This window comes from Hylobates moloch, unplaced genomic scaffold, assembly GCF_009828535.3.
Source record: "Hylobates moloch isolate HMO894 unplaced genomic scaffold, HMol_V3 SCAFFOLD_9, whole genome shotgun sequence".
Lineage (NCBI taxonomy): Eukaryota > Metazoa > Chordata > Mammalia > Primates > Hylobatidae > Hylobates > Hylobates moloch.
This window is the reverse complement of record NW_026652284.1, coordinates 1,696,299-1,714,838: the sequence shown is the minus strand read 5'-3', so window position 1 is coordinate 1,714,838 and position 18,540 is coordinate 1,696,299. Positions and strand designations below refer to the sequence as shown.

At 58.9% G+C, this 18,540-nt stretch overlaps 3 protein-coding genes across 21 annotated transcripts in view; 1 reads left to right on the top strand and 2 right to left on the bottom strand.

Moving 5' to 3' along the window:
* Window positions 1–6,314, top strand: part of LOC116812802 (Fanconi anemia core complex-associated protein 20) — a 10,976-nt gene extending 4,662 nt beyond the window's left edge. Inside the window, exons 4-7 of one of the 6 annotated variants that reach the window (XR_009214732.1) lie at window positions 1,972–2,040; window positions 2,217–2,263; window positions 4,497–4,863; window positions 6,195–6,284. Coding sequence is in view for 4 of the 6 variants with exons in the window: in XM_032758664.2 (XP_032614555.1) it covers window positions 1,972–2,040; window positions 2,217–2,235 (88 nt within the window). In the remaining 2 variants the exon portion in view is untranslated. Of the gene's footprint in view, window positions 1–1,971; window positions 2,177–2,216; window positions 2,264–3,743; window positions 3,762–4,496; window positions 4,928–6,194 lie in introns of those variants that run through there. The other 5 variants (XR_004370799.2, XM_032758664.2, XM_032758663.2 and 2 more) reach the window with 5 other exon arrangements.
* LOC116812803 (uncharacterized) lies at window positions 924–1,683 on the bottom strand. Its single transcript, XM_032758668.2, is given in 3 exon segments — window positions 924–1,155; window positions 1,157–1,627; window positions 1,630–1,683. Coding segments are annotated over 3 exon segments (558 nt in total). The 3' UTR covers window positions 924–1,122.
* Window positions 6,315–18,540, bottom strand: part of PRKCZ (protein kinase C zeta) — a 135,261-nt gene continuing 123,035 nt past the window's right edge. For all 14 annotated transcript variants that reach the window (XM_032758655.1, XM_032758656.2, XM_032758659.2 and 11 more), the window contains 4 exons: window positions 17,765–17,844; window positions 17,305–17,394; window positions 7,012–7,127; window positions 6,315–6,788 (listed from right to left, as the gene is read on the bottom strand). In XM_032758655.1, coding sequence (XP_032614546.1) covers window positions 6,701–6,788; window positions 7,012–7,127; window positions 17,305–17,394; window positions 17,765–17,844 — 374 coding nt within the window. In that variant the 3' untranslated portion in view covers window positions 6,315–6,700. The remainder of the gene's footprint in view (window positions 6,789–7,011; window positions 7,128–17,304; window positions 17,395–17,764; window positions 17,845–18,540) is intronic.

Below are 18,540 nucleotides of genomic sequence, written 5' to 3'. Positions count from 1 at the left end.
TTTTGAGACGGAGTCTCGCTCTGTCGCCCAGGCTGGAGTGCAGTGGCATGATCTCGGCTCACTGCAACATCTGCCTCCTGGGTCCAAGCGATTCTCCTGCCTCAGCCTCCTGAGTAGCTGGGATTACAGGCGCCACCATGCCTGGCTAATTTTTGTATTTTTAGTAGAGACAGGGTTTCACCATGTTGGTCAGGCTGGTCTTGAACTGACCTCAGGTGATCCGCCCACCTCGGCCTCCCAAAATGCTGGGATTACAGGAGTGAGCCACCGCGCCCGGCTGGTCATTGGGATTTTAACAGCCCTGAGGCCCCTCACGCTGCCAGGTGCCAGCCCACCCTGCAGCCCTGCTCCCCTGCCCACACGCAGAAGCCCCCACAGCCTTCTGGACTGAGGCCCCACTGTCCTGCAGCCAGGCTGGCACGTCCACACCGCAGGGCCTGGTTGTGTCTGCTCAGTAGCCGAAGCCTCACGGACAGGGCAGATCAGGCCGGGACAAAGCTCTTCCACTGCAGGCAGGGGACACTGCCTGGAAACCCCGGGACAAGATGACCTCGGTTCAGATCTTAGGACCTTCTGGCAGCCGTAGAGAAAGCTTGTGGAGGGAGGGGCTGGTTCCCAGGATGGGCAGAAGCTGGAAAGTCTCAGACTGAGTGACCCTCGGGGGCTTCGGAAGGCACCGGGTGGGCTCTGCCAGAATGAGAAGGCAGCTGATGGCCGCTGCAGCCGGCCCCGGGAGTGGGGGTCCAGCTATGGTCTGGAGAGGGGGACTTGAGGGTTGCAGTGGCCACACAGACGGGGCACAGGAGCCACAGGAAGGGACACAGCAGAGCCCAAGGGCAAAAACGGCGCTCCGTGGACTGGTCTGAGGGCAGAGGCTGTAGGGGACCGAGGGGCGGTGTGGCTGACAGGTGGACAGAGGGACACGTGTCCTGTGGACTTGGCCGCTCAGTGGGGGTGTGCCCCCAGCAGTGGTGTGTGAGGGATGGTCACTCTGATGGGACACTGACCACTTGGCCTCCAGCAAGATCTAGGCCCAAGTCTAGGCTGAAGCTGCCCACTCAGCCCCGGGACATCGTCCCCAGCAGCTCTGCTGAGCCCGCCAGCTCCGGCACTCTCGGGGAGTCATGGCCGGAACTCGACTGTCCTGGCTTCCAGGGGCCACGCCTTGGCCAGGCCTGGTGATGGTCATTTCCAGCCACTCCAGTTGAGCTGATGGGGCCACATGAGGCCGGGGATAGAAGGTGGCTGCGCTCAGACACCCCTCCCGGCCCCACTGGATGCCCAGGACGCTGACCTGCAGGCCTCGGATAGGTTTTCTCCTGCCACCCCTGCCTGGCCGGCCACCATCCCAGCGCCAGCGCCCTCCTGAGAGGTGCAGGGGCCGCGTGGGGCCTCCCAGAGTGGCAGGTTGAGAGCCTGCACGCCGGTGACTGTGTCCTTCTCCGTGGTGAGGCTTGGTCCCTCCTCGTCAAAAACACAAATTCTCTGACGTGAGCTGCACATCCACTGCCCAGCCATGTTTACTTTTCTGCCTCCTGTAGACGCAGCGGCGGCGGCTCTCCCTGGCAGGCCACCCGCCGTCCTGCCTTTTCTCCGGGTCAGGTCGCCTGTCCACCAGCTCCCTTGGTCTGCTGGGCTCCACGATGAGCGCGTTCTCAAGCTGAGCAGGCGCCAAAATCCCATAGAGGGGCTTGTTCAGACACAGCTTCCCCACCCCCAGCTCCGACGCAGGGGCCTGGCTGAGAACCTCTGGCCTGGCGTGGCCTCCTCACGGGCACAGTGTGGAGACACCACTGGCGGTTAATTTGGTCTGCCGGGCGCATTAGCCCCTGGGGTGGCCCCAGCCCTTGTTTCTGACCAGCCGGATCCTCTCCAGCGGCAGGAGCAGAGAGGGCCCGGAGGTCCAGACGGTGCTCTCTGCGGCCAGCATGCCGCGGAGGTGGCCGAGTGAGTGTGACTCCTCCCTTGCAGGCTGACCCAGCTGGATGTTGACAGCCACCTGGCACGGTGCTTGGCTGAAAGCACAGAAGACGTGATATGGTGAGCGCCATCCTGAGAACCGTGCGCAGTGTGTGATGCCCGGACACGCCCTCCCCCGCCAGAAGCCCCGCCTCTCGGCTCCCCCGCATGCGCATTAAAGCAGGGCGGGCGCCTGTCTGTCTCTCTTCCTGTTGTGTTGCAACATCTGCTTCTCTTCTTTCTGACGTTTGGTTTAGGGCAGAGTCACTGCAGTGAAATCAGAACCAGACACAGCCCCAGGCGGGTAAGCTGACCCCTTTCACCTGGCGCCCCCACTGTGGACAGCGGATGGGCTGAGGGTAGCTCGTTTTCCTAATTTTGTGGACAGGCGTGGTTAGCTCATGTGCAGTCACGGTTTTTGTTTTTTTTTTGAGACAGGGTCTTGCTCTGTCGCCCAGGCTGGAGTGCAGTGGTGCAGTCACGGCTCATTGCAGCCTCAGACTCCTGGGCTTGATGCGCCTCCCACCTCAGCCTCCTGAATAGCTGAGACTACAGGCGCGCGTCACCACACCCAGCTACTTTTAGCATTTTTTGTACAGATGGAGGGGTCTTGCCGTGTTGCCCAGGCTGGTCTCAAACTCCTGGGCCCAAGCGATCCTCCTGCCTTGGCTTCCTGAAGTGCTGGGATTACAGGCGGGAGCCACCGCACCCGGTCGGTCGCGTTTTTTTTTTTTGTTTGTTTTTTTGAGATGGAGTCTCTCTCTGTCGCCTAGGCTGGAGTGCAGTGGCGGAATCTCGGCTCACTGCAAACTCTTGTCTCCCGGGGTCACGCCATTCTGCCTCAGCCTCCCGAGTAGCTAGGAGTACAGGCACCCGCCACCACGCCCGGCTAATTTTTTGTATTTTTAGTGGAGACGGGGGTTTCACCATGTTAGCCAGGATGGTCTCGATCTCCTGACCTCGTGATCCGCCCGCCTCGGCCTCCCAAAGTGCTGGGATTACAAGCGTGAGCCACCACGCTCCACCATGGGTCGTGTTTTAATTCCCCAAAATGAACTTGCAGCTGCAGCTAGTTATGAAAAGGAAAGGCTCCTGCCACCGTGTGCTTCGGGCTGTGGGCCTGTAACTCCCCAATCCCTAGGTTGAAATCTTCACAAGGCGAGGCCTCTGCCGGGACAGGAGGTCAGGGCGGCACCTCTCGCTGGGATTAGTGTCCCATAATGGTGACCCTGGGGAGTCCCTTGCTCCTTCTACCATGTGGGACACAGGCCAGAAGAGGGCCGTCCTCTGGAGCGGGAGAGTCTGGTTGAAGCCCCAGGTCTGTGGTCATCTGTTCGGGCTGCGGGAGCTGAGACTCCCTGGGGGGCTCCAGGGCCTCACCATTCGCCAGGGGTTTTGAGGTAGCTTCTCCTGAAATCGGGAGTTTCTGGGGAAGGACAGCAGCAGTGGGCATCTGGTTCACCCAGACCGGTCAGCCACCGTCTGCCTGGGCTCACGGTGTGAGTGGAGCACGGAGAGCAGCATCTTCAGGGAGCTTCCTGTCCACTGTTGTTCAGCCCCCAGGTTCTGGAGAGCCAGGCTCTGCAGGCTCAGCCCTGACCCCCGTTTGTGGTGGCCGAGGGAACAGATCTGGGGGCACACGTGGTGTGAACACCCAAGATGAACACCCAGACATCTGTATTTTCCTTTCAATCATGGCCTTAGATAGGCCGCAAAAAACATGGAGCCATAAATGCAGATCACTAAGGGAAAGAAAATGCTACACACTGTGATTCCAACCCTAGGGTGTTCCGGAAAAGGCAACACCATGAGGACCAAAAACATCAGAGGGTGCAGGGGCAAGGAAGGCACAGGCGGAGCACAGGTGGTCTCCAGGGTGTGGGCTCCTCTGCATGGCCCCACGGTGGTGAATCCACACTGTCATGCACCTGTCCACACCCACAGGACCGACGGTGCCCTGGGCGAGCTCGGCGGGAACTCTGGGCTTGGGGCGATGACAAGGGCAGGCCCAGCAGCTGTGAGCAGTGTGCCCTGTGGTGGGGGAGGCTGGGCAGGGGCAGGACGGGGCAGGGCAGGGGCATGGGGACTCTGCTGCACCTTCTGTTCATTTTGCCGGGAGCCTAAAATTGCCGATATAGGCCTACTTAAGAAAATGGCTTCAGGCCGGGCGCGGTGGCTCACGCCTGTAATCCCAGAACTTTGGGAAGCCGAGACAGGTGGATCACCTGAGGTCAGGAGTTCAAGACCAGCCTGGCAAACATGGTGAAACCCCGTCTCTACTAAAAATACAAAAATTAGCCGGGTGTGGGGTAGGTGCCTGTAATCCCAGCTACTGGGGAGGCTGAGGCAGGAGAATTGCTTAAACCCAGAAGGTGGAGGTTGCAGTGAGCCAAGATCTTGCCACTGCACTCCAGCCTAGGCGACAGAGCGAGACTCTGTATCAAAAAAAAAAAAAAAAAAAAAAGGCTTCAAAAACCTTTGCTTCTTAGAAACACCTACTTTTAATGAAAATAATAATGTGAACATTTTCATTAAAGTTTTTAATGGATGTGCAAGACTTTGACCCTGGCCGTCGAGGGTGAGTGTCACCCATGGGAGAGCCGGCCAGCCACGGGCTCCGTGGGCAGTTGCCCCGCCCCGCGCCCACGCAGGCCCACCGTGCAGCCCCCAAGTCACCAGAGTTTTCAGGAACCACTTTCAAAAGACACACCGTCGTGACCGGAGCCATTGGCAAATATCAGGATTTTTCAAACCACACTTCAGTACATCCTTCACTTTAATTTATAAAACAAATTACTGAATATAAAAGTCTCTCCTCTGATGAGCACAACATTACTCACACATTGTGTACAAGAACAGCCAAACGGGTAACCGGCAAGCTATTGGCAACACGGCAGTATTTAGGTAAGTGCCTTAAATATTTAACAAATCAAGGAGGCTCATGGAAAGCAGTTCGCTTGTTAACCACTTCCGGGATACACTGGGGGTCTCCCACTCAAGGTGGGGGTCCCAGCAGCCCCGCTCCCCCGGCAGGTGTGACTTCAGCGGCCGCAGGCTGGGCCTCGCCACCTGGGCATCCCCACGCTGGTCTGGGACACCTGTGTGAGACCCAGGTCGGCTCCTGGACTCTGCCCTGGGGTTTCTAACTTGCCGTCTTTGGAGTTGAGTCTCAACAGCTAAGGTTGGGAGTGTGGCTGAAACCCGTCTCCACATTCCACCTAGAAGCCTGAGCTGGGGGACGGGCAGGTGTCCAGGGTCTCGGGCCGGGGGGATGGGCTGGCAGTATGCCCAGCGCTGGCATTCTTGTCCTAGCACCTGGGGCTTGGGTGTGAATCCACCATGTCGTGCTGAGCGCCAGGCACGGAGCGGCACCCTGAGAAACCTGAGTGTGTAGGGTGGGCTACGCTCACCTGCTGGGTATGGCCTTGAGGCAAGGCCAGGCGCGGCACAGACCTCCTAACTAACTTGCGGTTTTCCCGATCTTCCCCAAGCCACCAGCTGCACAGTGGGGTGGAGCGGCCTGAGTCATGGAGGCCTGGGGTCTCTGCGCCTGGCCAAGAGGGCTGCGTGGCAATTTCCACACCTGTGCACCAGGCCCCACTCAGAGGCATGAGGTGGTGCGACCCCCTCTCCCAGGGAGCTCAAAAGACGCTCTGCCCCACCTGACACCTGGCAGCTGGCAGACCTGCCTCTAGGAAGCCTCCGCTCTGGACAGCTGTGCCTTCACCTGAGGGGTGGGAGGACGGAGAGCGCGGGTGCGTTCCTGGGGGCAGGAGGTCCGCGCCGCTGGGAAGAGTGCCTGTGTTTCTGGATGTCTGTAGGGTCATCGTTTTGAGCTTTAAGGCTGGGTCTGTCACACATACGTCTTTCATTTTCCCTAACTCAGTGCTGTGTGACAGATAAGAATATTTTCCAAAAATCAAATGCGTCGCACAAGGCATCGTGCAGGCACTGCTTAGTGTGGTCAGAAATGGATTTGTGCAGATTTAGTGTTCAGTTTTTTCTTTTTTGGTCTATTGTGCTTTGGTGAGCCACGTTTTAGAATCTCTATGATCCAATTTCCCCCATCGGTCCAGTGAGCTGGCTGGCCCAGCTGCCATCTGCTTAAGGTGTCACTTCACCCTAGACCACAGCGGCTGGGCACACGCTCTGCAGGAAGAACAACAGGAACTTACCGGGGTTTTTAGGAAACGGTGCGAGTTTGTACAATTCTTGATTGCGGTGTGTCCCCACAGGCACTTAAACTCCCGCCCCCACCTGTGTCCTGCTGGCTCCTAAACTGCCCCCCCCCACGTGTGGGTTGCATCTGAGACGTGGGGCAGGCGCCACTCACGGAAAAAAGGCATCAGAGGAGCTTCCACATCATCGGAACATTTTATTCCTCAGGACGCTACACGCTCACTTTCCTGGCGGAGCAGGTCAGTGCATCGAGTTCTGTTTCCGTGGAAAATGTGCACCTTGGAAACTGCATGACAGCCCCCTCGGCAGAGTCCCCGCGGGTCCGCCGCAATGCAGGCACAGCAGCAAGTTCCTCCAGCACGAAGCTGGCCTGCCTGGGCCCAGGTGTGAGGGACTGTTCTGCTCCCAGCAGCGCCTGCCAACGCTTCCCTCTGCAGTCTCGGCGCAAGCGTCTGTCCCTGGCTGCCCTCGGAGCCGTGCCCAGCCTGGCATGCATATGCGGTGGTTAAGGATACAGTTAAAGGGTCAATCACGCGTGTCCACGACAGAGATGCACGCGGCCTCACACCGACTCCTCGGTGGACAGCAATAATGGGTTGATATACTCGAAGCCTTCGAACTCCGACTGGTCGATTCTCTTTATGGCATCCCTGTGGGCAAAGGTGGCAGGGGGTGGGGGGGTGACCGTGTGTTCATTCCCTTGGGGGAAGTGGAGTCACGTTCGCATAAGAATCCTCCCCTAAGGCCCACTGGAGAGATGACGCCAGGCGGGCGGGACTCAAGGGCAGGCTGGGTCACCAGCTGCCATGGTGCCAGCCTGCCATGGGGCTGCCCAAGGGGTGCTCCAGGGTCCCCGCACCCAGTGGGACTTACTCATCGTCTGGGGTCAGCTGCACGGGCTCGCTGGTGAACTGTGTGTCAAAGTTGTCCAGACCGTAGTCGTCCGTGATCTGTGGCTGGAATGGAGGGAGCGCCTGCTTCTTCTCCAGCTTGGAAAAACAATACGAGAAGGGTCAGCTCCGCGCAGGCGTCATCCCTGCCAGATTGAGTGTTTTGCATGCACTTGAATCACAAAATGAAACAGTAAGAAACTCAGCATTTCAATCTGCCTAGTATTTGAATGCGAAGTGTTTTTTCTTACAACACAAAATCTAGAAAATATCCAAAGTCAGAAAAATTGTTGTCGAGCTGAAAAATGCCAGAAGTGTCAGCCATGCTGGCCACACGTGGGACAGAGCAGGATCCCCAGCCACCTATGCGAGGCCACCCCCTTCCTGGGGGTCCTTGTTCAGAGGGACACCAACACTAACTGGCTGAACAGGCTGCCTCATGACGTTTTGGAACCCTGACCATAAAGGTGCAGGACGTGGCCACAGCACCCTGCCTGTGCTGGCACTGCACGGACCCGTCTGTCAGGAGCCTCCTGCCGGCCCATTGCTGCCTATCCAGGCATTGACTTCAGAATCTCAGGTGCTGCTTGGCAGGAAAATGCCCAGCAGGTGGGCCTGGGTCTTGGCTCAAGGCTCACTTCTGGCCGCTGCTTACTGGGCCTTGCTGATGTGCCTGTGCCGGGGAGGGCAGAACGCTGGTGCCTGGCACAGGTGCCACAACACATACGGGTGAGGACATTGAAAGCCCCTCAGTTCCCCTGACTCATGGCCACTTGTCCCAGTGACACAGCCATGCTCTCCCACTCACCCACAATAGGGTCTGAATGTGCCCCGCAGATTCACGGTGAGAAACTCATTCCCCAGAGCAACAGTGTAGGGAGGTGGGACCCGATGGGAGCCCCGCCCTCACAGATGGATTCCTGTAGCTGTCAAGACAGCTTGAGCATGGATTCCTCTCTGCCTTCTGCCATGTGGACACGTGGCCTTCCTCCCCTCTCCCCTCTCTCCTCTGGGGAATGCGATGTTGGGGCGCCATCTTGGAAGCAGAGATCCGGCCTCACCAGACACCAAGCCTGCGGGCACCATGACCCTGGACTCCCAGCCTGCACAGTTGGGAAAGACCTCTGCTCCCTGGACATTACCCAGGCTCAGGTATTCTGTTACAGCAGCACCAAGAGACATTCGCTCGCTCACTCCCTCATTCTCTATCCCACTCCATTCACCCTCTCACTCCCTCACTCTCTATCCCCCCTCACTCTCTATCCCACTCCATTCACCCTCTCACTCCCTCACTCTTTATCCCACTCCATTCACCCTCCCACTCCCTCTATCCCACTCCCATTCGCCCTCTCACTCCCTCACTCTCTATCCCACTCCCATTCACCCTCACTCCCTATCCCACTCCCATTTGCCCTCTCACTCCCTCACTCTCTATCCCACTCCCATTCACCCTCCCACTCACTCACTCTCTATCCCACTCCATTTACCCTCTCACTCCCTCTATCCCACTCCCATTCACCCTCCCACTCACTCACTCACTCTCTATCCCACTCCATTTACCCTCTCACTCCCTCTATCTCACTCCCATTCGCCCTCTCACTCCCTCACTCTCTATCCCACTCCATTCACCCTCTCTTTCCCTCACTCTCTTTTTCTTTTTTTTTGAGACGGAGTCTCACTCTGTCGCCCAGGCTGGAGTGCAGTGGCGCAATCTCGGCTCACTGCAAGCTCTGCCTCCCGGGTTCACGCCATTCTCCTGCCTCAGCCTCTCTTTTGAGTAGCTGGGACTACAGGCGCCCGCCACCACGCCCGGCTAATTTTTTTGTATTTTTAGTAGAGACGGGGTTTCACCGCGGTCTCGATCTCCTGACCTCATGATCCGCCCACCTCGGCCTCCCAAAGTGCTGGGATTACAAGCGTGAGCCACCGCGCCCGGCCCTCACTCCCTCACTCTCTATCCCACTCCCATTCACCCTCTCACTCCCTCTCTAACCCACTCCCATTCACCCTCTCACTCCCTCACTCTGTCCCACTCCATTTACCTTCTCACTCCCTCAACTCTCTAACCCACTCCCATTCACCCTCTCGCTCCCTCACTCTAGCCCACTCCTATTCACCCTCTCACTCCCTTGCTAACCCACTCCCATTCACTCATTCACTCACTCACTCTCTAGCCCACTTTTTTTTTGAGATGGAGTCTCGCTCTGTTGCCCAGGCTGCAGTGCAGTGGCGCGATCTCGGCTCACTGCAACCTCTGACTCCCTGGTTCAAGCTATTCTCCTGCCTCAGGAGTCAGTCTCCTGAGTAGCTGGGACTACAGGCACACACCACCATGCCCAGCTAATTTTGTTTGTTGTTTTTGTTTTTGTTTTGAGACAGAGACTGGCTCTGTCTCCCAGGCTGAAGTGTAGTGGCGCGATCTCAGCTCACTGCAAGCTCCACCTCCCAGGTTCACACCATTCTCCCACCTCAGCCTTCCGAGTAGCTGGGACTACAGGCATCCACCACCATGCCTGGCTCATTGTTTTTTTATTTTTAGTAGAGACGGGGTTTCACCGTGTTAGCCAGGATGGTCTCGATCTCCTGACCTCGTGATCCGCCCGCCTTGGCCTCCCAAAGTGCTGGGATTACAGGCGTGAGCCACCGCGCCCGGCCCTCTGTAGCCCACTCATTCACTCACTCCCTCGCTCTCTAACCCACTCCCGCTCACTCATTCACTGGCTCACTCTCTAACCCACTTTCCCTTTCTCATTCCCTTGCTCGTTCTCTAGCCCACCCTCGCACACTCATTCACTGGCCCACCCCTTAGGTGTGTGCTCCTGTGCCAACACTGAGATCCAGCTGTCACAACAGGCACCCACTGACCCCAGCCTCGTGGAGCCACCATTCACCAGGCTTGAGGGGAGGACGTCACGTTGCCCTGCTCCCTTCAGTGCCAGCCAGGATAGGGCCGGGTGGGTGCAGCTGGTGAAAAGAAATGCAGCCCCCCAGCCACCCTCCGAGGCCCCCAGCCCCTGCAGACCAAGCCAAACAGCGCAGCTCACAGGCGGATCACAGGGCACCCAGCAGCCGCCTTCCCTCCAAAAGAGCCAAGAAGGCTCCCAAGACCAGAAACGCCCCCAGTGTGGCCGTGCCTGTCCCCAGTGCCCCGCCGGCTGGGGGGCAGCATGCCCAAACAGATGCACCCTGCCCATGATGGCACCACAGGGACTCCCATCCTCAGGACCCTCCAGTCGTGCAAGCTGGAATTGACGGGTTTCTGCCTGTATAGGCATCAGCTTCGGAATCTCAGGTGCTGCTTGGCAGGAAAATGCACGGCAGGAGGGGCTGGGCCTCTGCTCGAGGCTCCTGGGCTCACCCCCCATTCTCCACTGCGGGGCCCAGGGTGGTCAAGAACAGCCACAACAACAACAAAAGCCAAACTGGGAACGGAATCATGGAAAAAACCCTCACAGGCTTTTGGGAACTTACAAAGAAATGCCCACATCCATTCTACTAACATGGCATCTACTAACGTAGCATCTACTAATGTGGCATCTACTAGGACGCCACAAAACAGACAAATCCTTCCACGTAAGGCTGGACACATGTCAGGGCTGTGGCCGTCTCAAAGCTGGGCCACAGGCAGCATCCACGGCCAGTCCACTGGGTGGAGGAGACAGTGCTGGGGAGGAGCCTGAGGAGGGGCCAGGGCTGTGTCCTTAGGCAGAACGGCCCACCTGTGGTATGCGCACAGCAGGGTTGTGGGGATACAAGATGCCCCCTTCATTCATCAGTTACTTGTATTCTTCCTATGAAACACTTCCCGATAAAATGTGAAAAGGGGAATTTTCTCAAGTACTTTCCCTACCTTAGTCCTGTGCTGCTTTACAAGAGTTTAATAAGCAGCAGGGGTGGGAACAGAGCAGGACCCAGCTGGAGCTGGCCCAGGGTCCCCCAGCCCCTGGCCCAGCCTGTTCTCTGCTCCGAGGGCTCAAGATTGCCTCAGTTTCCCTGACAGCATCCCCAGGGGCCAGCGTTACCTCCTCCTGTTGCTCAGAAGCCTTCAGTGCCCATCTCTGCAGCTGGCATGTGGGCTTCAGGTCGGGGCCCATGGTGCCTGACACCTTTTCCCACCGCCGCCCCCCACGCCCAGCCCATGGACGCCCTGGCCTTTCAGAGCAGTGCGTTTGAGTACACGCTGGCCCCAGGTCGGACGCTATGGCAGTAACACATGCCGCCCCTGTGGCTGCAACCACAGCAGTGACCTGAGATACAACAGGGGGCCTGTTCTGTGTCAATGGGCTGGGGGCCCAAGAGCTCTAGTTCTGAAGGGACATCTGAGAAATAGCCTGAGGGAGGTGAGGGCTGGAGCCTGGGGAGGGCACAGCCGTGCAAAGTCCCCATAGTGGGCGCGTGCCTTGTCTGCTGGGGGCCACAGAGGGGCCCCATGAGGCCCGAGTGAAGGGGCTGAGGGGGAGGAGGCTTTTGGACACAGGAGGACACTGCTGTCCATAGGGCCAGGCAGGATGCTGGTGGCTTGGTGCAGGGGGTGGGGGTGGGGAGGGGAGAAGCAGCAGGGTTGGGGGGGCTGGGCTAGGCCCCACATGGCAGAGCATGGTCAGGCACAAGATAGACGAGCCCCACATGTGCTGGGCGGGGCCTGGAGGCGTCCAAGGGGACAGCACGCTGGGGTCCACTTTGGCCATACTAGCCGGCCACATGGAAACATCCTGGAGCCAGTTCTTGGCAATGATGGGGGGAGGTCCCCAAGACCACCCTGCACTGTTGGGGTGATGACTGGTGGGCACCTGGGCTGCCACCGGATGCAGGGCTGGGCCCAGGAGGTAGTGCCCCGGGGGCAGCATGGGACTCCCAAGCTCCTGGTGCCCAAACCACAGGAAACGCCCAGAGAGCCCTGGGGTGGCAGCACAGCAGCGGTCATCTGAGCATCCGAGTCATCTGTGCGTTCGAGTCATCTGTGGATCTGAGTCATCTGTGCATCCACGTCATCTGGGTGTCCATGCATCCGAGTTGTCTGTGGATCTGAGTCATCCGTGCGTCCATGTCGTCCGTGCATCCACGTCGTCCGTGCATCCACATCATCCGTGTGTCCACGTCATCTGTGCATCCACGTTGTCTGTGTGTCCACATTGTCTGGGTGTCCACGTCATCCAGGTGTCCGTGCATCCAAGTTGTCTGTGCATCTGCAGTCAGTCCCCATGCATTTTCATAAACACACTCAGGTCAGCCTTAAAGCCCCACCGAGGATCCACCACTCAAGGCTCCAGCTGGAGGCCCCACACCTGCCCTGTGCCACGCAGCTGGGGTGGACAGAGGGGCTCGCGGGTGGCCAGGCCAGGGCACTGCTGCCTTCTACACACTCCAGGCTTGAGAGTTTTACGGCCACACAGGTTGGCCCTGGGTAGTGGGGCTGGCAACAGCCCAGCTGTGGGGCCTGTCCCTCTCCATGAGGTCAGAGCTGTGATCCCCACTTCTGACGGCCTCCACCGCTCCACGTCTCCCATTACCGCCTCCCTCCTGCTCCTACCCCCTGCCCAGACCCAGGCATCCCTCTGTGGGCCTCCTGTCACCTGCCCTCCTCTGCGTTTTTCCGTTTTCCCCTCCCTGCCGCCGGCTCCTTGCACAGCACACAACGTGGCTGGGTTCCTCCCACCGAGCTCCTAGGAATGTGCTTGTCACACGTGGGAAAGTCCTGAGGCTCCCACAACACGAAGCATTAGAGTCCTTGCTCCTCCCTGGAGCCTCCCACCAGCAGCCCTGGGCCCGGGGTGGGAGGAGCAAACCGTTCCTGGCCCTGAGGCAGAATCTGCCCAGCAACACGGGCAGCAAATGACTCTCAAGAGAAACGGCTGTCACCACGCAAACGTTTCCATCGGGGGAGATGAGTTAGCGCAGCACCGCCTGGCCGTTTGGGACGCATGGGGTTGGGCAGCAGGTGGTGGCTCAGCTGTTAACCTGCCACCACCTTTCACATCAGTGGGGAGCTGGGACCACGCTGGGAAATCCATCACTTCAAATCCCAGACTCCTGATATTCACAAGTACACATCACATGAGCCACAAATACTCAGGCTTCGCGGTGCACCAAGTACCAGGGGTCCTGCAGGAATGGGGACCTTCTTAGAGTGGCAGCCCCAGCCACCAGGCCAGGACGTGCTGTCTGGACCCAGTTCCTTCAGAATGAGCCTGTCCATCACTCAAAGCTCACCTGGGAAGGGCCCAGCAACTTCCTCACGGCCTTTGCTCCCACAGCCAAACCGGAGGACTCAGGATATAGGAGCCTGAGGATGTGCCTAGACCGGCGGAGGGTGGGGTCTAGACACGGCCCATGGGAACCCCCGACAAGATGAGCGCCACCTCCCAGTGCAGGGGCAAGAAAGACGGATCTGCCCCGCTGACGGGGCCCTCTGCACACACTGCCTCACTTCTCCAGGGCAGTGTGCAGAGGCCGGGCTCCAGGAGGAAAGCAGGGTTGGGTACCTGGTGCTGGGCCCCAGAGCCACACCCCAGCGGTGGCGACTGCCTAAGCGGTGCTGGTTCAGCTGGGGATAGGCAAGGAGGGGCTGGGGCGGCTTTGCGGTGACTGTGACCCCATCCCAGCTCTACCCTTGGACACTCGGGGGGTGGGCACCGTGTCCTTTCACCATCCACCCCTGCTGCTCCCACCGCCTTCCCTGCAGTCCGTGAAAGAGACCCTGAGTCCACAGGTGGGGACCGAGGCCTCACGCGTGCCCCACTCCCACATGGAAGTGACACCCACCGAGGGACCATTCTCAAGCTGTGCCCACTACGGCCATGGAACTAAGTCCAGCACAGACCGAGGGGGCCCCCAAAGGGACCAGAAAGCAGCCGCTGCAGGAACAGGTGGCCCCCCTGAAAGGCTAGACTGAGACCACCGGACCTGCAACGGCGCCCTGAGCACGCACCCAAGAGAAATGAACACGTGTCCACACAGAAGCGGGGTTCACAGGTGTTCATGGCAGCACAATTCACAATGGCCAGAAAGTGGAGGCCACCCGATGTCCACTGAGGATGGATGCAGAGGTACGGTCTCCATGCAGTGGACGCAGTGGGTGGGGTTCAGTGCAGGAAGGAGGCAGCGCCACATGCTACTGTGTGGGTGCACCTTGTGGAGACAATGCTGAGAGGAGAGGGCAGGCATGAAAGGCCACGGTGTGCCCAGGTCCATTTCCATGACACGTCCAGAACAGGCAGAGCCACAGAGCCTGGTGGAGCAGCCACTGCAGGGTGTGGGGAGAGGCAGGAGTGGGTTCAGGTCTTCTCTGGGTACAGGGTGATGAAAATGATCGCGATGATGTCATATAACTCTGGGATTGCTCAAAACCACTGAGTTGTGGACGTTGGGTGAATGGGAGGAGGACCTTCCTTCTGCCAAGGTCACATGGAGGTGGTGGTGACCCCACACCAACCCTGCTGAGGCCAGCTAAAGCAATCTGGCCAAAACAGCCACACTTCTTCCTAAAAGCCTAAGAGCTGATGGGTGGCAAGGAAACGGCAGAGGCAGGGCCGGCGGTCGGTGGCAGAGGCAGGGCCGGCGGTCAGTGGCAAGCCCTTCGCAGGCCTCTCAGGCCGGGATGGAAGTCACAACACAGCCTGCAGCAGCCAGGAAGAAGCAGGGTGATGGGGAAGCTGCCCCTGTGGCAGCCACGGGGGTGATTCTGCAGTGGTGGGACCCAGGTGGGAAGCCAGGGCCGCTGACTACCTTCCGAGAGAGAGCCCGCGCCAAGTGTGTGCCGGAGGTCACCTGGCGTGCTCGCTGCGGGGACGCAGACCTCTCCCAGCTGGAGGCCAAGGGTGGCTTCATGGTCCCCTTGAGTTCCAGCTTGGGCAGGCTTGGACTCACACTCAGATTAGACAGTGCTCTGAAGAGAAGGGGCCCATCACTCCGCAGGCAGCCATCTGTCCTCATCTGTCCACTCCCGGTAAAACAAGAGTGGTTGAGAGACAAGATCAGGGGCCCGGCTGACACCGAGGCTGCACCCAGGATCCGGCTCTCCTTGGATCCCATGGTGCTGGTGGGCCCCATACAGTGGTGGGCTTGGAAGAGAGAGGGTGGGAAAGGCACGGGGGAGACTGAGCTGAGACGGGCGAGGGGAGGTGGCTGGGAGTGGGGATGTTGGCTCCTCATGTAATTCTACTAAGCACCTGCCACAGGCTCAGCCGGGTGGTACCTGGACCTGAGCGTGTGTGGGGACCGGAGGGGTTCTGCGGGCCAGAGACAGGAGGATGCCACCACTAACACCAGCTAGGCCAGGTGTGGCCTGAGATAGACAGGGGAACGCCACCACTAACCCCGCTAGGCCAGGGGTGCCTGAGCCAGAGACAAGGGGACGCCACCTCTAAGCCTGGCTTGGCAGGCACCTGGGCCAGAGACAAGAAAACACCACCTCTAACCTCAGCTTGGCAGGCGCCTGGGCCAGAGACAAGGGGATGCCGCCTCTAACCTCAGCTTGGCAGGCGCCTGGGCCAGAGACAAGGGGACGTCACCTCTAACCCCGGCCTGGGCATGAGGATGATTGACGGTTAGAACCAAAGGCAGATCTCTTCTCCCTTATGCTACCAGAGGCATAAATTTAAATGAAGAATTTGCGAAGGTGATTCTGTAGCAGGTGCCTATGCTCAGAACATTTCTAAGTGTGTGCATCTGACAACCGCACGACAGAGAATGGCCCCATCCTAGTTTGGAGGCAGTCCAGCTGGGCTCTGGAAGGGCTGTGGGCACGTTCTGACCACCTCACTCCCCACCTTCCCCACGGTCCCACACATGCACAGGCAAAGCAAGGCCTTCAACTAGAAAGTGACTTGTTGGGCCGTGTGGACAAGGGCCCCCACTGACCACAGGGGCCGGGGAGTGACCCCCCACGCTGGCCAAGGCTGCCTGGAAAAGTTGGGTGGGGTGGGGGACAGAGCTAGAGCTGGGCTTTCTCCTGATTCAGTTTACCCTCCTCCAAAATGCACTTAATGAGCTATCCAATCTGCTTTTTTCCTCGAGAGTATATTTTAAAGGTTTTATTTCAGTAGCTTTGCAACCATTTACACAGCTGGAAACAAATTTCGCAGATGCTCCTCAGCTTCAGACGAGGTCACCTCCCAATAAACCCTCCATGTGCTGGAAACATTCTGGGTGGAGACTGCGCTTCCCACACAGAACCCATAACCAAGTGGCACTGGAAACATCCTGGGTAGAGACGGCGCTTTCCACACAGAACCCACGACTGAGTGGCGCAGCCTCACCTGCCTTAACCTGCCAGACACACGCCAGCCTACAGTCCGGCAAAACCCCCTGCACGCAGAGCCCCCGGCCCCCTCCTGATCATGTGGGCCCTCCAGGGCTGCGGTCACCGCCCCTCGTCACAGGAGAGTACTGACCTCATAACGGCCAGCCGGGGAACAGTCAAAACTCAAAGTAGTCTCTACCGAATGCACCCTGCTCACACACCACCGAAATCAGATTCCTAAATCGAGCCAGTGTACGTCGCGCCCTGTCCACAGACTCACTCTCCATCAATACCCGATGCTAAAGCTCAAGCCGTGAACGCTGCCACTGCTGGTCCTGTCCATTAACTGCTGATAAAACTGGCCATGAAACCAAACCTTCTCTAGGATGGCCCCCACTATCAGATCCCTGTGGAACCAACAACCAATGTGCTCACAGGCCAGGACGCATGTGCCACTGGCTCCCGGCGGCACCAAGCCAGCACAGTCGGGGGTTGCTAGGAAGCGCCATGGGCCAAGCTCGTCCAGCCCCTCACTCTCCTGGCTCCGGAGGACGAAATGTGTCTCCTCATCCCTCCTCGGGGCCCTGGAGGGTGGCCCCCTATTCCCAGCTGACCCTTCTGGGAGACAGGAGCCTTGGCTCCACGCAGGTGGGGCCATGTCAAGGACCAGCCCGGTGGTGCGTGAGCTCACACAGCCCACCCGGCCCGCGCAGCCCCGGCTGTGTCCACCAGGGGGTAGGGGTTGGAGGGGGTTGGAGGGGTTGGGGGTGTGGGGGTTGGAGTGGGGTTGGGTGGATATTGGGGTGGGGGTTGAGTTGGGGGTTGGGGTGGGAGTTGGGCTGGGGGTTGGGTTGGTGGTGGGGTGAGGGTTGGATGGATTTGGGGTTGAGGTGGGGGTTGGGTGGATATTGGGGTTGGGGTTCGGGTGGGGTGGGGTGGGGGTTGGGTAGATTTGGGGTTGGGGTTGGGATGGGGTTGGGTAGATTTGGGGTTGGGATGGGGATGGGGGTGCAAATGAGCTTTGTGATGCTTTACCAAGTCCCAGTCTATGCTGCGGAAGAACGCGTGGGACTTGATGTCAGAAAATCCAGTCTGTGGCCGGCAGCCGAGCCTCTCTTTGGGGTCCTGGAGGTTAGAGTTCAAACAAGGACAAGTCAGCCCCATCCTGGAAGCCCCACGATCCCCTCTCCTTGGTGGCCACTCCCCCGATGCTCTGACCCAGATGGTGGAAATCAGACATTTCCTTTACTGAAAGTTCCTTCCCCCACGTTAAGCTCTGTTCCGTTTTCCTTGGGCACACGTTCTCATTTTGTTAGGTGTGAGTAAAAACGGACGATTCACAGAACACAGAGCTCAAATACTGAAGCGGAAAATCAACCCACACACCCGATACACAGCAGCTGAGATGAAAAAGTGGCCAACAGCCGTGCCCGGCCCTCTGCCCACCAGCACCGAGGCCACAAACGAGATTTTGTCAGCATGGCCAGAAACGTACCTTATTTAAAAATCCTTTTAAAACATGGGAGGCTTTGACGGACAGGAACCGGGGGATCCGGATGGGCTTCTCCAGGATCACTGCAAGGGCGGAGCCTGGTGAGGACTTGCCTGTGTCGTGTGCGATTTGCCCAGTGCCGCCCTGACTCTGACTCTGAGCAAGAGCTTTGGGAGTTCAGGCTTGGGGCCCCGGAGCCCCTCCCTTCCTATAGCCCAGCAATATCTATAATCCGGAGTCCTGCCGGGTCCTCCCTGGGCCTCCCGGTTACATGCGCTGGCATGTGTCGTAGGATCGGGAGTGAACCAGCAGCTCCCCTTCCTCAGCCCCAAGATTGCAGGTACATGGGTGCCTCTGCAGGCTGGCCACCAGAGGGCAACGTGGAGACAGCCGCGTTCCCAGATCCCACATCCCCGTGGCACTGATTTCTAGACCAGGAGCAGGTCCCAGGGCCTCCAGGTGGGAAGGAGCCCATGACGGTGGCTGTGAGTTTTGGGGGTGGGGGCTGTGCTTTCAGCTCGGTACAGCCAATAGCGGGGGCCCCAGCATGTGCTGCTGGCCAGGGCAGGAGGGAGCTGGAGCTGAATGGGGACAGGTTCTCTTTCCTGCTGAGCCACAGGTGTGGTAACCCCACCCCACGGCCCGGGGAGTGGTATGTGAGACAGGGTCCGGCCAGGAGGAATGGTTCCCAGTTCGCTCTGCGTGGCACTGCCGCTCCCGGCCCCTGCGGGACCCCTCCACCTGCACCTTTGAAAAGGAAGGAAGACAGTCGTGCAGGT